The sequence below is a fragment of the Streptopelia decaocto genome, assembly GCF_964273445.1.
Source record: "Streptopelia decaocto genome assembly, chromosome: 1".
NCBI lineage: Eukaryota > Metazoa > Chordata > Aves > Columbiformes > Columbidae > Streptopelia > Streptopelia decaocto.
The window spans coordinates 10654752-10673166 of NC_138663.1; the positions used below are offsets into that span (position 1 = coordinate 10654752).

The window sequence follows — 18415 nt, forward strand, 5'->3', positions numbered from 1 at the left end:
GAATATTAAAAAAGCTTTCCCCCTTCAATGAATTTAAGAATTTGCAGAAGATGGCAAATACTTTGGGGAAGCTATTGTGAAGAAAGCAAACATATTTTTCTATCTGTAGAGCCATTAAGACTTACATATATATATATATATATGTGACATTGATAAAACCAGTCCACAGATACATATTGCTAACTAAATGAGAAATCCCACCTCTCCTCCCAGCTCATTCCCTTAGCTTCCCTGAGGACGAACGGTGGTTATTAGTTAGGAGATGGTTAGAGAAGAGCTCAGACAGGAGACTTAAGTGTGCACTGGCAGCTCTCCAGAGTTGCGTTTGTGTGTGTGTGAGTGTGTGTGCGTGTGTGTGTGTGTGTGAGCAGGGCACGGGCAAAAGGTCTTTGGATCAGGGCCAGCTATGGTCTAAATCCTTTTTGTTCACATGCTGCCTGTAACAGCATTAAGTATATTACTGATAGTTTCGAAATTAAAAAGGATTGTTTGAAACCTTACATAATAAACTAGTAAAGGACATAATCAGAGGTATAACACTATGGTATATTCCTGCCCTGAAAATAATTATTTCCTTTGTAAAATAGATCTTGAATTGGCTAAACCTTATATAAGGCTGTTATGTTATAAAACAGTATGTGGAATCAAATTATTCTCCTGCTACGTTCAGTTGGAATCACTGATTTTGCAATCTGTGTTCAGTATTAAGAGCTACAGAAAATACTCAGTTGCGCCAGCGAGGATATGAAGAGATTAGAGAGACCAATATATCACAGACTAACCTCTTTGCTCTGGACATTCACAGAGACAAAGACAATTCTCATTCTACTGCTACCTGGAACCACTAGATATGAAGACAAAAAAATCACGATTGCAAGGAAAGATGAAGTTTAAGGTAAGCAATTCTTCTATCAGTTGTATTTTTTTTTCATGTTGAGTAGATTTTCCATATTGAATTATTAACCTTTTATATTTTTTTTTAAAGAAAAAGAATCTCAGGAGCTGAACAGTAACTAGTAGTAACTAACTCACCTTTTCTTTTAAATTTCCTTAGTGAAATTCCTAATTGATAGTACTTTTGATTCAAATTTTATTTGAATTATGGTAAGAAAGTTACTTCTCACAAATAAGTAAAAAATCAGTGTATTATTAGGAGTGCATGAAAAATATCAAAAGTTTGTATGGGTACATAAATATCACATGCTAGAAAACAGATAAGCAACATGCAGTTTTTAGCTTCATAGCAGCATATAATACATTGGAAGGCATTGTAATCTTATATAATAGAATCTCTCATTATAATTAATTGTTTTATAAAATAGGTTAATAGTAGATAATAAGTTATACTTAAACACAGCTTGTATGGCTTTTTTTCTGCTCTCAATGGATGATATTATCAGCTACATTACTTTCCTAGTATTTTCAAAATGTATACTAAATTTTTAGGGTTATATTAAAATTTCTGTTTGTTCTGTGAATTACCTTTTTGTGGCTGTGTTCTCTAACAGTGGGACCAGCAGTTCTGTGAGGGCATTTAGGGTATCATGAACACTAGTTATACACAGTTAAAACGCAGCTTCACACTGGGGAGAGAGTGCCATTTCTCAAAGGTGTTTATGAACAGCAACATAAGCGCCTTTCAAATTTTTACTTGATAAAGAGGAAAGAGGAAGAAGGAATAATTACTAGGACAAACACGGATGGGAATAAAAACTGAAGAAAAATAACCGCTGTAACCCTACTACTGCAGTCTTAACTGTTGTGTAATATTCTCTAAGTGCACATAGTGGGGCACTATCCAATTAGTTATATTGCTAAATGTTACTGTTTTGCATTGCTGAAGTTTCATGTACTTAGGAAAAATGGTTTCAAAAATGCTGTCAAGTAGGGTATTTTGATCTTTTGGGAGGTATCGTGAGCCTCATTGATCAAGATATTTACTACCTCTAGAAATTTCTAGGATCTTGAAAACATTTGGTGAAAAAGTATTTAATTTGTCCTTTATTGTATCAATTAAATAGTAAATTTATATGAAAAAATCAGTTTGGATCAAAAATTATTAAAGGCACTAAGCCTTAGACTATTTATAATTTATTTACAATAATTTTTCTTAAATGCAAATATAAAATGAGAGTTCTTAAACAGAAATCAATAGAAGCTGAGTCACAAGAGCAGGAGTTTAGAATTGAACTGGCCTTTGAAACTCTTATTTTAATGTTATATACAAGCCTGTTGACCCTGTAAGGGAAATTTTATGCTTATGATTACAGTGTTTTGGCAAAGAATACTATTTTTTAGTTATTGCTCTTTTTGTGTACCAATCTCTCTCTTTTTTTTTTTTTTTATTTTTTTTTATTCCTTCTTTATTTTCTGCTTAAGCTTCCTATGGTTTTCCTTGGTGTCTACAGGAAATTTGAGCATGAGAATAGAAAACTGCTCAGTTGATGTCCTGGACTGTTCAGGGCAAAAACACAACAAATAGAGCAAGGTGGTATTCCTCTTGTATTTGTGTGATCTGCATGGTAGCGGAAAGAACATTTCTATCTGCTAAATAATTCAGCACATCCAGAGCAAAGTGAGTCAGGAACTTCTGCTAAGGAGTTAGGCAGGATCTTGGCTGGGAAGGGATTTGAAAAACTCTTAAAGAGAAAAATGTAGCTATTCTTTAAGGAAAAACTCAGTAAGGATAATGGAAAGCTAAGAAGAAAGAGAGATAGCTGTAAGTTCAAAATTGAGACTACTGGCAGTTGTTAAAGATTTGTCTCCTAAGAATTTTGATTTGCTGCATCAGAGTTGTTTCTGGAAGGAGATATCTTTAACAAATGTGGAATCTTGGCTGTGTTGTAGATTTCCTTTATTTTATTTTGTGAATTTTTATGTCTAGAGTGCATAGTTAATAGCAAACATGGCTGTACTAGAATATGTCTATGAAATCTTGGTATGTAAATGAAACTGGAAGAGAGTTATGTCTTTGACACAGATGAAAACAATTACTTTTATAGGGCTGTTCTTCCATTGTGTTTTTGCTGCAGGCAAACTCAGAAAGTATTCTAGTGAAAGACCTAAAAAACATCTAGAACGTATTTTACAAAGATGAACCTTAGATTTAAAAGTCACTTTTCTAGGTCAAAATGTGAAGGAAAGGGAAGGACATAAGTTTATTTAGCATTGACGCTGTAGGTGCATATTTTCTCTAAATCTTTGCATAAATCCATTGTTTTTATGATAAAATGTTTTATCTTCTCTACAATCACAGGACAGTCAAAGACACTGTGGTAAGGAGCAAAGTTGAGAATTCAGTACGTCATACCCAACCTCTCCCACCAGAACCCAGGGGAAGTGCTCCATTAGTCTTTGATTCTGTTCTTTCTGTAGCTTCTGAGTTATAGCTGGTTATTTTTACTTGTGTTTTTGTGAATGTATTACGAGTGTTAAGGGAATTACACATAGATGGAACAATGACTTGTAGATACTCCAGGGCAGGGGAGGAGGAGGATGAGATGAAAGTGGGGAGAAGATCTGTGTGGGAGGGAATATTTTCTTGTTTTAGCTGGAATTGTATATTCATCTGTCTTCATATCCTCAGAACTTCTCTGTGTGAACTAGTACAAAAAACTTTAGGAGCTTAAGAAACTTAACTAAATCTGCTACAATGCTTAAGCATCTCTATGCTATATGAGTGAATTCTGTTAAAGTGGAAATTATGTTTCAGGTGGTGAGAGCTGATCTGAGAGGCTAAAATCAATGGATGCAACATAAAAAGTGTTTAAACCCAAATGTGTGAGGTTCATTTTAAACTGGATTAGTTTATAGTAGTAGTTTAAAACTCCTTATGAGTTAGTTATGTTTTTTGCTAGATACTCTTCTTTATGTAACAGTTAGGCTTGTAAGAGAAATAAGCTGGATATTTTATTCATCGTGCATTTGCTGCTGTTCTGCAGTCTTATCTCTGAAATGACTGTATTTTTTTGTTGTTGCTACTGCTTTGGAAAACCTTGTAGCTGAGTTAGATCATAGGCTTGCTTGTGACTTTGGTGCTGTATGATGTGAAACATCAAGGTTTTTAGTGGTATTCCACTGAACTACTGAAACACAGTTGAGTCTCCAAATTTGGACATATTCAAAAGCTGTCTGGACATGGTCCTGGGCAACTGGCTGTAGGTGGTCCTGCTTGAGCAGGGGAGCTGAATAAGATGGTCCAGAGGTCCCTTCCAACCCCAGCCACTCTGTCATTTTGTGGTTCTGCAAATGTTCCAACAAAACCATAAAAATATGTTTCTGCCACCTGGCCCATAACTGGCTTGTTCATTTTTCAGAAGTACTGTTCGAAACATTTCGCATAGTCCTTTTCCTCCATGCCTCAAGCTGTTACAAAGGCTTTCCTGTGAAGCTTAGAAAGTGTTCTTGATCTTAACTGCAGGTGTTATTTGCACTGGATGTATCAGCCAGAGGCTTGTACTGTGACGGAAGAGAACACTTATAAGAAAGACTTTACTTTTCAAGAAGGCACTTAAATTCAGCTAAAGGGATGGAGACATCTAAATTGTAAGGAAGCTGGCTGGCTGGCTTCCCATTTAGTTAACGGAAGCTTACACCAATCTGGTTAACTTTCTGAGGTATATACTGCTCCCTTGAATCATGTGCCCACAAGGAGGCATGTAATGCCATTTAATATGCCTTACAGTAGGGCTGGAAGGTATGACTAAGAATTTATGAAATAAATTGTATATCTTATAAAATATCTTAATCTCTCTGCTTTGACAGCTGAAGTCTAAGTAGCATATAACATGTTATGCAGCTGAATCCCATCTGTCGTTCACCTGACTCCCCCTTCATGTTTATGGACTGGCTCTCCTCCAGCTGCAATGGGAGTCTGAACACTCAGCTCACATGTAGAGTCCATCTGAAGGCACTTACATGTAGGTACCCTAATTTAGTTAAATCCAGCTGTAGTACCTAATTGCTTGGTGGAAAAATGCTGATAAGGACTCTGATATCTGAATGATTATTTACAGAGAGCAAAAACTGTTGAGAGAAATGGACTTCAGGGCACAAGGGAGTTTTTTTCCCAGTCCACTAGAGCTAAAGCTGCTATTGTTCCCTGTTTGAAGTCTACCCAGTAGTGAGGCCAAGCATGTGTCATTAGAACACACACACACTCAATTACTTCCTTAGTACAGACACAGCCAATATATGAACCCAAACAGACAGTGCTCCTTTATGAACTAGAAGCTATTTCTAGTGTCAAGAATATAAAGCCTCTAAGTACATACTTGAAAAGAAGGATAAATTTTCTTAGTTCTGAATAGATACACTTTCTGGGATAAAGGCTGTTTATTTTGCATTAAATGAGCAGTATCCAGAACCCATTCTAAGAAGGACTTCATAGATCAAAGATTTTTTTTTTTCTTTTTCTCCTTAATTCTACCATAAAGCCAGTTGATAGATCATGCCAGAAAACCTAGTTAATGTGTATTTAACATGGTCTACAATGTGTCACTCAATACACAGAAAGCAACAGGCAGTAACCACTGGAACTGTGTGTTCTGTGTCCCTGTTTATCATTCTACATATCAGCTTGTAAAGAAGGACTCAGATGCTTAACTTTTATCTCTTATCCTTGGTAATGGTGGCCTTGGCCAATATTTAGTTAAATATTATACTTACAGTAAAGTAGATTTTATCTCAAGAATCCTATTTTAAGTAAGCTTTCTATACAGAGATCTACATAAATTAAGTGAACTACCTGTGATAGTCGTAATGAATCTTAACATACACTCACCTCTCCTCCTCATGGGTTAACTAATTTAGAGCAAAAAATAAATAATACTGTATTTAAAGTGAAAGCCTGTGCTCTGTGGTACAGGTGGGACCTGGACATGTAATCTAAATATGAGCTTCACTAATGAGACTTTCCTCTGTTTAGACTAGGCAGTTTTCAGTTTAAGTACCTACTGTATTCTGGGTATGAAGGAGATAACTGCTAGGGGAATTAAAATTTTCAACAGTCTTATCTTACCAATAACTATCCTAAGAGACAGATCCTGAGAATCTCAGCGTTACGTTTGTGGATACAAACCCAATTCAATAAACTGAACGGTTACTTTACTGTAATGTGATTTATCATAATTTGATTCTAGTGATGGTTCAAATCTTTCCCTAAATTCTTCCTAATTGACTACTTTTGCTCTTGAATTATAGTCATCCCAGCTATTTCACCATCAAAGCAAATAAAAATTGAGCTCTTTGTGATGGTTTCTGTACTACTATTAGTGGTACTTAAATGTTGCAGGTGGATAAACTCGAATTAGAGAAAGCAACTAGAGAATGACAGGAGAAAACTACATGCTGCTGTTGTTGCAGGTGGTTTAGGATACAGGCTTTTAGATTAAAAGCTTTTTTTTTGTCCCATTCTTCAGTTTACAATGCAAATCACTATTTGTGTATTACAAGCACTGATTGCAAGTAAACATTAGATTTTTAACACTGTGACTAATCTATACTGTGGGAGTCCATATTGTGAGCATATCAGCATTGCTGTGCTGCAGGCAGTTGGCAGACCTTCTTGTTTTGTTTAAGCAAGCAAATCTGGTTGTGAGATTGCTAGGATGACTTAGACAGGTGTCTGTGTGCTGGCTATTCACTGGGATAAAGTGCATCTACTAATCATGTTTTGATTGGACTGATGATAATGAGGCTAATATATCTCCATTGGCTGTTCAAAAGTGATTTATTTAATAATAAATAGATAGTATAATATCAACACTATTGTATCAGAGCACGTGGTATCCCCAAAAAACAGACATTCAGGAAGTCTGGAATACTGAAAATATCTTTTTTCCCCAGAGTGTTTTTGTGCTATATTCAGTCTTTTATTTTTTTCCCTCTTAAGTAGGTGTTTTTTTGTAAAATCTTTGGAACAAGGTAATTCACTATTCCTATGGTTTCTCAACCTACTTGTACAAACTGATAGAATAGAAAATTCTGTGTAGAGAGAGAAAAGTAACACATATTTGAATAGAACAAGATGACACAATGTTTCACAAGGTACCATGTTATTGTCCTTTACTGACAGTTTTGGGGACTAGTAAGTCAAGTGAGACTGGAGATTCATTGTGATCTTAAAGAACATTTGATGTGCATCCCTTATCCAAATTTTGGTTAGTATGTAGATGAGTGGTTTTGATACAGGATTAGTACTTGTGAGAGGAGAAGCCTTACTCTCCTATTTTCTTGTTTTAGAGCATGTAGCCATTTAGTGCAGAGTGTGTATGCACTTTTTTTCACTCCTTAATAGGTATGTCGTATAACGTACACCAGTGAGCTGCCTAGTACACTAGTGCACCAGTGGTACATACAGGTGCCCATATAAACGTGTAATTTAAAGCAATGCGTGCTTTTGGCTTATGCACTTATATAGACATAACTTATGTCATACTTTATATTCTTACTTCCTAGGTGTTGCACAACAGTTTTCCAGAAGAGATATTCACAATCTTTTATTTCATCTTCTAAAAACTTAGTAAGGTTTTTTGTATTGGGCAAATTCCATTTATTCTATTGATCCAATGTGATTTTGGTGTGTCCCTCCTGTTTAATCTCTGGTGCAGTGTGATCACTTGCATTGAGATAGTGAATAGGAGATGGAAGCAAACACAGATGTGCAACTGACTGCACCATGGTATTTTGTAATTTTCCTTTATTTTTTATAAATTTAAATAAATTTATCAAATGCATTGTTTTAACTGTCTGGAAACAGCAATGATTAAGAAGCATTGCTTATTCTGTATAGCAGATGGACCAAACTGTTGGATGTATCATAGCCATGTCTGTCAAATTCAAAGTACCCTACACAGTCTCAGAAATGGAGTAGGTAATGTGATGGGGCACTGTAACATTTTGCAAGGTATTTGTAAAAATTAGAATACAAAATCATTAATGTGTAAAATGTTGTAGATAGTTATAAGTAAATATTCTAGTTTCTCTTTAATGTTACTTTACTTTGTGGTACTGATGGGTACAGCCTCTGTTAATCGTTAATGATTAACTCACCTTTTTCCTCCTTCACTTTTATCTGGGCATAATGCCAGACATATTATTAAGATAGAAGAGTTTTTCTTCATCTCCCATTTTGCCAGCTCATGCCGAGGTGTGACTTCTCATTCCTTTCTTCTGATGATTTTAGTATTACTTCTCAAAATTCTATGCACTAAAAGCATTTTTCTCCCCTTTAAAACGTAAAGAGTATATCTATACTAAGCAGCCTACTGATGAGAAGATTGGATGTCTTCAGTGTTGTTAATCAGTAAATTAACTTTGAGCACTTATTTTAGTGCTGAAGATACACACTTAACTGAGATTCACTTGCCCTAGATCAGATTCAGCACTGGCAAAAGATGAAACAGCGTCCTTGTGCTGCTTCTGCCTACTCAGCTCTAACTTGGATGGGCTCTTTTGGAGACCTGATGCATCTAGTTTGCATACCAAACCGGTCAGGCCCAAATTAAACAACTGCATTACTGATACAGTGCAGTCCCTAGTGTCAATGAAGATACCTTACCTAAAATATACTATGCTTTTGTTTTTCAAGGATAATAATACTGTGTATGGACTTAGTGTTGTGAAATCTATAAATGTTTGTGGATTGTGCTGATCTATTTTGGATTTAAACAGATACAATGAAAATTATAAAAAACTGTGAGTGAGCCCTCAAAGGGTAGTTGGCTTTGCCTCTGTTCATGATTTTCCTTTGTATATTACCTAGTATCTAAGAGAAGGCAACCTGCTTCTATATCTCTGCCTCTAAATTAATGTGCAAAGCTCTAATTCACATGCATTTTGAAGAGATTGGTTTATCTCTGAAGGGTCTTAATAATATTTTTAAGTTGTTTTTTTTACATTTTGGTTTTTTTTTTTTTGACACGGGTATTTACCCTGACACCACCAAGCTGTTCCTTCCAAGTCAGATATTATGACTTTTGACAAAGAGGCTGATTCATTTGATAACTCTACTTTCCTTGCTGCAGCAGAATGTTACGCCTCATTAGTTTCTGCGTTTCATCGGCAACAGCAAAATGAGAGAGCTGGTGTCGCTTTTGGACAGACTGAAGTATATCAGGAGAAAGGTGTGGAAATGATGGGATGTAGGGAAAACAGGCCAGCAGTGGGAATTCTGGGACAGATAATGATTGATTTCATTCTGTTTTAGAACAAAAGGTAGATGTCATGGAACTGTGAAAAGAGCCAGTTTCCACAAAAATACGTAAGATATTTGAAATCATAATCATTTTAAGGTGGCATCCTTGGCTCCAGAGAAGCCAATAGTGTACTTCCCACAGAAGGTCATATCTCATCCTGCATCTCCACCTGAGCTCAGCTTACTTCCCTAGGCATATGTCTCTTTCCCCCTATCTTCTACCTCAGGACATGTTAACAGTGAAATAGGAACACTGTATACTGTTTTGATCCATAAGCACTAGTAAAACTGCTATTTCCTCAGTTTTAATTGGTTTATTGAGTGAATGCAATACGTTTTGATCTCACTTATTTTGTCTGCATCTATACCTGACATAAGCCACCTGTTTTTAAAAATAAGATGATTTCTAGGTCTGAGTCAAAGGCTTATTACTTATTTTTACTTATTATAAGATTATTGCTTATGTTACTTATTTTGGCTTTGAATAAAGAAATATAGGGGTTTGTTTAGAAAAATTGCATTTGGGAACTTAATAAGCTTCCAGAATACTCAGTTAAAGGACAGGAATACCACCCACCACAGAATATTTAAGTATATGTGTATATTTAAGTGCATATGAAAGCATACATTAGTATGTATCAGAAAACTAAATGCTTTCACTGATTAAATTACCTTTTCCTCATCTTCACAGAATCACAGAATGTTAGGGATTAGAAGGGACCTCAAAAGATCATCTAGTCCAATCCCCCTGCTGAAGCAGGACACCTACATGAGGTCACACTGGAAGGCATCCAGGCAGGTTTTGAATGTCTCCAGTTAAGGAGACTCCACAACCTCCCTGGGCAGCCTGTTCTAGTGTTTCATCACCCTCACTGAGAAGAAGTTTCTTCTCATATTTAAGTGGAACCTACTGTGTTCCAGTTTGTACCCACCGTCCCTTGTCTTATCATTGGTTGTCATCGAGAAGAGCGTGGCTCCATCCTCGTGACACTCACCCTTTACATATTTATAAACATTAATGAGGTCACCCCTCAGTCTCCTCCAAGCTAAAGAGCCCCAGCTCCCTCAGCCTTTCCTCACACTGGAGATGCTCCACTCCCTTAATAATCTTTGTGGCTCTGCACTGGACTCTCTCAAACAGTTCCTTGTCCTTCTTGAACTTAGGGGCCCAAACCTGGACACACAATATTCCAGATGTGGTCTCTCCAGGGCAGAGCAGAAGAGGAGGAGAACCTCTCGACCTACTAACCACACCCTTTCTAATACACTCCAGCATGCCATTGGCCTTCCTGGCCACAAGGGCACAGTGTTGGCTCATGGTCACCCTGCTGTCCACCAGGATCCCCAGGTCCCTTTCCCTTACACTACTAACAGCTTTTTCCCCAACTTATACTGGAACCTGGGGTTGTTCCTGCCCAGATGCAATACTTTACACTTGCCCTTGTTATATTTCATTAAATTTTTACCCGCCCAACTCTCCAGCCTGTCCAGGTCTTGCTGGATGGCAACACAGCCTTCTGGCGTGTCAGCCACTCCTCCCAGTTTGGTGTCATCAGCAAACTTGCTGATAGTGCACTCTATTCCCTCATCTAAGTCGTTAATGAATATAATGAATAGTACTGGTTCCAGTACTGACCCTTGAGGGACTCCACTAGATACAGGCCTCCAACTAGACTCTGCCCCATTGATCACAACTCTCTGGCTTCTTTCCTTCAGCCAATTTGCAGTCCACGTCACTACCCGATCACCCAGACCACACTTCCTCAGTTTAACAGTGAGGATGTTGTGGGAGACTGTGTCAAATGCCTTACTGAAGTCAAGGTAGACCACACCCACTGCTTTGCCATCATCTCTCCACCGGCTTATGTCCTCGTAAAAGGTGATGAGGTTGGTCAAGCATGACTTCCCCTTGGTGAAGCCATGTTGACTGCCCCTAATGACCTCTTATCTTTGATATGCCTTGAGATGGCACCAAGAATAAGTTGGTCCATCACCTTTCCAGGGATGGAGGTGAGGCTGACCAGTCTATAGTTACCCGCGTCCTCCTTCTTGCCCTTTTTGAAGACTGAAGTGACATTTGCTTTCCTCCAGTCCTCAGGTACCTCTCCCATTTCCAATGACTTAGCAAAGATGATGGAGAGTGGCCTAGCAATGACTTCAGCCAGCTTCCTCAGCATCCGTGGGTGTATCCCATCTGGACCCATGGATTAATGGATGTCCAGATTGTTTAATTGGTCTCTAACCCAGTCCTCATTAACCAAGGCAAACTCCTCCATTGTCCTGACTTCCTCTGGGGCCTCAGATGTACAGGGCTTCTCAGGACAGCCTCCGTCTGTATACACAGAGACAAAGAAGGCATTCAGTAACTCTGCCTTCTCTGTATCTTCTGTCACCAGGGCACCTGCCCAATTCAACATTGCCTCTAGTGTTAGTTTTGTCTGCCATGTATTTGAAGAAGCTCTTTCTGTTTTCCTTGAGCCCTCTCGCAAGGTTTAATTCTAAGGAGGCCTTAGCTTTCCTAGTTGCCTCCCTACATCCTGTGACAACAGCCTTATAATCTTCCCAAGTGGCCAGCCCCTCCTTCATAGTGCATTTGCCTTCTTCCAGACAGTAGCCCTTTGCAAATCTATTAATACCCAAGTATATGATGTTCACTTGTGTTACATGAATAGAGATATGTAGTTGCTTCCCGCTAAAACCCTTAAGTGAGATTTGTACCTTTACTTCATATGCCAATTGAATTCATCTTTGTTCAGATGTGACTGTGCTGTGTGCCACCTCTTCCATAGGCTCCTTGGGTGTCTTTACCCAGAAAAACTGTGTGAATAAGCATCTACTTACACTTCATGTCATGCTACTCCATTTACAGAATTTTCCCTCTGTGCTTTATTGTGTTCTCTGCTGAGCTATTCTTTTGATGTGCAACTTAAAGTAACTTGAGAAAAGAGTAGGAAGCCCCCAACTGCTACTAGTGTCATCATTTGGAGTGAACCAGGACTGGAAAAAATGGTCTCTGATTGTTACAATACTATAAATATTTAGACAGCATCCCTATGTAGGTCATTTTGGGGTCTGATCTGCATACAGCTGTGTCTGGAGAAAAATAGTACTAATGCTAATGAAGGAGACAAGCAAGAGCACCAAATGGTGTCACATCTCTGTTGCTAAAACAACTGATATTTGTGAAGAACTAGCTGTTTAACAGACACATTGCAATATTCAAAACACAGCCATAATTTAGTAAGATCTCTAGGAAGGATTTGGGAAATATGTGGCCTCCAATCAATGAGGCAGATAAGATAGTGGCAAAAGACACAGAAAGGCTGAGGTACTTAGTGGCTCTTCAATGTGGCTTTTATGGGCAAGATTTGTCATCTAGTGTCCCAGGTCCCTGAGCCAAGCACTAAAGTATGTGGGAATGAAGCATTATCTGTAGCAGAGTAAGACAGACTTAGAAAGCACTTAAACTGGTTGAATATGCAGAAGGAACTGGATGGGGTGGACCAAAGGGAGCTGGCTCATGCTATTGCAAAGCCACTCTGTCATCTTCAAAAGGTCACTGGGAAAGTTCCCTCATGGCCAGAAAAAGGCAAGCACTGCATCTGTCTTCAAGAAAGGCGATCCACAAGACAACCACAAGGCAGTCAGTCTAATGCGGCTAGTTCCTTCCTAGGAATGTTACAGAGCAAATCCTCCTGGAAGCCATGTCCAAGCAGATGATGGACAGAAAGGTTGTTGGAAACAGACAGCCTGTGTTTACCCCAGGAAAATCACACTCTGACAGCTTTTCAGCACAATCTATTATAATATTGTTATAGCCAAATTAGTGAGACCTGTACAGTAGGTGAAAAATAGACTGAGCTGTCAGGCTCAAACAGTTGTGGTTAGTTGTTTGAAGTCGAACTGGTGGCACATTAGTGGTTGTACCTTACTGGCTAATAAGATTTAATGTCTCTGTTTAATGATGTGGGCAAAAGCATGGAATACACTCTCAGCAACTTTGTGAATGATGCCAGCTCAGAGAATGGTAGACACCCTGAAAGGCAGGGCTACTGCTTACAGGGCCTGTGGCAGCAGAAGGGTGGGCTTGTAGGAACCTCGTGAAGGTGAAGAAAGGCAAGTGCAGAGTCCCATGCCTGGGAAAGAACAACTCCATGGACCAGGACAGACTGTCCCCAAAGCAGCTTTGCAGAAAAAGTCCCAGTGGGTGAGAAGATGGACACATTTCAGCAGTATGCCTTCATGATGAAGAATGCCAACAGCAGATCAGGCTATGCTACCTCAAGTGAAGCCAGCAGGTTAAAGGTGATTCTTCTCAGTACATTCAGCAGTTGTGAGACTGCATTAGGAGACCTGTGTCCAGTTGGGGGTTCACCACTCTTGGAAAGATGTTGACATGCTGAAGCCAGTCATCATGAGGGTAGTCAAATACTAGGGTAGGGGCCCAGAGAGGGTGTGAAATCTCCATCCGTGGAGATGTTCAAAACTCATCAGCACATGGCCCTGAGCAATCTGACCCCATTGGCTCTGCTCTGAGGGCTCACTTGGAAGGGTGTCCTCCAGCTGTGCCTTCCAGCCTCCCTTACTTTGTGCTTTGGGTGGGCTCGGCTCTCTCAAGCTTTGGCTTCTTATGAGTACATGCTTATTTGCAGCTGGAAGGAGAACGTGAGGCAGCACTCCCGTGAGTGGGTGGCAGGGATCCGACAGGAGGGCTGGCCGAGAGCCCGCCACGACCGCGGCCCGTCCGCCCTCTCAAGATGCGCCGGCAGCGGATGCGTGGGGTGGTTCGGGCGGCACCTGAAGGAGGCGGTGGGGGGGGGCTGCGCGGTGCCTTTAAAGGGCGGGGTGCGGGGGGTGGTGTGTGAGGGCGGAGCCGTTAGCTCCCCCCGAGCATGCGCTGCGCGGGGTGGCGGGGGGCCGGTGGCACCGCATTTCCCCGGCAGCCGCGGCGGCAGCAGGAGCCAGCGAGTCCGGCCCCGATCCCGACGCTGTGTTGACGGCCTCAGAGCCCTGAGTGTCCGCCGCTCCGCCCGCTGGGGAGCGGGGCTGCGCGCCGGCGAGCCGTCCTCCCGCCCGGTCTGAGCTCGAAGGGAGAGGAGGCAAGCGGGGAACTGCGGCGGCGGCCATGGGCAACGAGGCGAGCCTGGAAGGAGGCGAAGGGCTGGGCGCCTTCCCCGAAGGGGCGGCGGCAGCCGGGGATGGCAGCGGCCCCGCGGCTCCCTTGCAGCACCTGGTCCCGGCCGGGGTGGAGGCGGACCTGAGCCAGCTGAGCGAGGAGGAAAGGAGGCAGATCGCCGCTGTCATGTCAAGGGCGCAGGGGCTGCCCAGAGGGAACCTCGCCGGCGCGGAGCCGCCTCCCATGCAAAGGCACGCACGGAAAATCTCCCTTCTCCCACTCCTCCCTTCCCCCCTTCTCCATCTCCTCGCGGTGGGGCGGGGGGCGAGTCGCAATACCATCCGGGCTCGCTGCATCGGAAGCCAGCATTGCATTTTGCTGGCTGGGGGAGGGAAGGGGGCGGCTGCACGGGTGCGGACACTGGGATGGAGCCTGCACTCTCCAGCTGTTCCCGCTCCGGTGGTTTCTAATAAAAACGAGGGTCCTCGGTTCCAGAGGGCTGCGCCCTATCCCTTTCCTTCCATCCGCACCGATTCGGAGCACGGGTAGTTTCAGTGTCTAGGGAGAGGAGAGATTTGCAGGCAACGTTTCGATTTTCTCTGTGTGTGCTTTACAGGGCTTGAGTGCCCCACAGCTCAGATAGTAGCCAGGGAAGCTCTGCTCAGGGCTGATGGGCTCTGTGAGCTTCTCCTTCTGGAGGGATTCTTGTTGAATATTTTATAGCTTTGGGGCATAATGTATTTGCTAGCCGTTACTCTGCCAATTCTTAACCTCTACAACTATCATTTGGCTTCATTAAATAGTCATAGATTGAGGAGGTCTGTTTCAGTCTTTTTTTCTCCCTTTATTTTTCTTCTCTCTTTTTTTTTTTTCCTTTTTTGTTGAAAGGGGGAAGAGAAGCTATATAATAGATTAAATTGTTTGTCACGAGATTCAGTATTCCAGATAGCGATGGCTTTACCTCCTTGTGCATCTGCCAAGGCTTGGGTTGATTTCCTTCTCCTTTCTTTCCCTGTCCCTTCGTAAATTCGGTGCTCGACGTGCAACAAGCTCCGTTCCCCGCCCCGCGGCTGGTGCGCTCCGCGCTGCCCGCTGCCCCTGTCCGTGGTGCTGAACTCGCCTGTTCCTCGGCCTCGGGTGCAGGGCCGGTCTTGCCGGTGCTCTCCCGCCGCGGGGCTGGGTGTGTTGTTTGTCTCGCAGGAGGATGCTGAAAGGAGCTTCCTCGAGTGACTGCTCAACACGGTTCTTGTGTATTGGCCTCACCCTAGATAAATACATTTTGAGTTTATATAATAACAGGTTTATATAAATGAATTCTAAAAGAGAAGCAAGGAGGGTGAGATCAAATTAATCCTTGGGCAAACTACTGAAGTAATTGGCATTACACCTGAGATGATGGTCTCCATTTTTTAAAAAACTGAAAATCAAATATTCCTGTTTTATGTCTTGCATAATTATTAAAGATGTATTAACACTGTATGTAAAATATAACTTTCCATTCAGTTCAGGTCTCTACCAAGCTTGTGTAGATGTTAGTGAAAAGAAAAAATTAAATTGGTTAGTTCTGTGAAACCAAGCTCAAAATCTCCTTTATTGTAATAGTCTCTGAGCAAAGACACAAAGACTTAAAAGTTTGTTTCATGCTAATGTTCCAGTAGAAAGTAGGATAAATGTCCTTGGAAGATTTTAGAATAGACTAAACTCATTGCAATGTGAATATTTCTGCATTTTTAAGTGGCTCCTTTCCTACAAACATATTTATGATGTCAGAAACTACTTTGATCTTGTTAGTTTACCTTACTTTCACTCTCCATTTAAAGTAAAGGTACTCTATATTTGTGACTTACAGCCTTTTAACTTGTAGTCAAATTTAACATTAAAACATTTGGTGCAATAACCTATCAACTATTTACTCATGTGGGGTTGTAGCGATTCCCATCATAGCATCTTTTTGCTTGTCACACTGCAACGAGGTTACTACTTGTCTCTGCTCTTGTTTTCTGGCTTTACTTGGTCCTCTTGCACACCTCTCTTTGCTACTGAGATCTACCAAGAACGATGGGAATAGTTATTTAGAACCCGGTTCAAACCCTTGGAATAAGACTCTTCTAAGGACTAAGGATCAGCCTTTCCAGACTTCAACTTCAGTAAAGAACTAGTCTGCTGAGACTCAGATTCCTTAGCTTTAAGCTTTTTTCAGTCTGTGTGGCCAAAGAAATCAGATATGGAAAATACATCTTAACTGGTGCTCTACAACTGTGGTTATGCCAGTCCAAATGTTAAGTGACTGAAATAGTGATCAAAAGAGGAGTCCTGGCTTCCAGTTCATGTAGCCTTGCTTTATTACAGTGTCCCTATTGCGTTTTCTGATAGGTTTTTTTCATGATAATAACTGAATTTTTCCTCTGTGATTTCTGTGATGACCTTAGCTGTTATCTAGTCTTACCTGACTATTTCCTATTTCCTATTCTAAATGCTTTCTTTCCCCTCCCAAAGTAACGCAAGTCTTGAAGTGTATGAATTAATCATGATTGATTATATCCTAAAGTAACAATCTCTGCAACTATGGACTTTTTAATAGGAAGTAATGTATGTACCAGGAAACATAGTTACACTTTTACCACCATAAAATACATTCTGTAGCTTCTAGGGCTACAGGCTTTGAGCTTTTAAGTCTTCAAAAACGCAATACCTAAATACATCCAGCTAATATGTTATGCATTTTAATATAAGCATTTAGATCTAGAGCATCTAAAGTGAACTGCCTAAATCAAGGTTTTATTCTATAGGTTGCAGTCAGAGTTTGTGATGCTGATCACCTATGGAAATCATTCCATAGCATTTCAATCACCTGTCTTCAGAAAACCCATAGTTAGGAAGTTTAGCTAAACATACACAGTCAATTTGTAAGCAAGTTCCAGATGTTCTAGTTTCATTGAATAACTGTTTCAGTGTCCACTTTCTGAGGAATTGTTCCACATCATCTGAAAGGATTAGATGACCACACTGAATATATGAACCATGTAATACAGCTGTGTTTGTGTGTTTGGTATTTTTTATTTTCAGTTCATTAGGTTGTTCACAATAGACATAAACAGAAAAAAGAATGCTGCATTTTGAGAGGAAATGCTAAGAAGTCTTACTGAGTATCACCCTTCTAAAGTATGTTTATGGTGTATTTTCCAGAAGAAATATGTGTTTTTGTTAATGCCATCACTCTATTGACTTAAAAAAAGAAATTTACCCACCAGGCATTTGTGTATGTTTATACACATCTTTTCTGCAGCTATGAAAAGACCTAACTGTCTTGGAGTTGTGTAGTTATTGAGCTTCTCTCTAAAACTATTTGTACTGATGAATGGGAAGAAGACATGCCTTTGTAAATAGGTTTTTATAGCTATGGCATTCAAGAACTAGGCCAATAGTCTTTTTGTTAAATCACCTCTTGACTCCAAAGTAAGCTTTGATTTGGCTGTAATAGTTATGTAAATGAATAAAGATGAGCTCTGTAAATCAAGGCCAAAGTGAGGAGAAACACAGCAGAACAAAGGAAAGAATTAGGTGAGGGAAGACTAAATGAGTTTGCTTGTTGAGTCTGAATTGAAGACTTTAAAAGTTTTAAAAGACTTACAAACAATAAAATTCTTGTCAAATAAAGATGGTGGTTTTTTTTTTTTATTTTATTTTTTTGAGCCTTTCTGATTCTCCAGGTAAATTGTTCAATATTAGTCTGTAGCTTGTTGTAAGAGTTCTAGAAAATACAGCTTCAGCTTCCAGCTACCTAAAACTACATGGATAAAGTCCTGGCTTTTGACAAAGGTAACATTGCTCAAGAAGCTTGTCTTTTCAAGGCTTTTTCTTCAACTGGTTAAGCATGCTCTATCTCCGTTGTTTAGAAACATTATGTATAAAGGCACAACAAGTTTGGTCTTCAGAATACACCAGCAGCCTTGCAGAATCACCTGGGTTTTTTATTTCCTAGATTCATGGTTTTTAATCTCATTTCAAGTCCTGACATCTGATCAGGTGGAAATTTATAGAGTGCATTATTGTAATAAAAAATTCTGTTCCGTTAGGGATCCACATGTACTTATTTTTAATGT

At 40.2% G+C, this 18415-nt stretch overlaps 2 protein-coding genes across 2 annotated transcripts in view; both read left to right on the plus strand.

Annotated features, from left to right (window-relative positions):
* SEMA3E (semaphorin 3E) overlaps nt 1-14278 on the plus strand; it is a gene marked incomplete at its 3' end in the record, with an annotated part of 162731 nt that extends 148453 nt beyond the window's left edge. Inside the window, exon 18 of the mRNA XM_082074888.1 lies at nt 13849-14278. Within this exon, the coding sequence (XP_081931014.1) occupies nt 13849-14278 (430 nt within the window). The remainder of the gene's footprint in view (nt 1-13848) is intronic.
* Nucleotides 14279-14321: 43 nt separating this feature from the next.
* Nucleotides 14322-18415, plus strand: part of PCLO (piccolo presynaptic cytomatrix protein) — a gene marked incomplete at both ends in the record, with an annotated part of 351318 nt that continues 347224 nt past the window's right edge. Inside the window, one exon of the mRNA XM_082071252.1 lies at nt 14322-14563. Within this exon, the coding sequence (XP_081927378.1) occupies nt 14322-14563 (242 nt within the window). The remainder of the gene's footprint in view (nt 14564-18415) is intronic.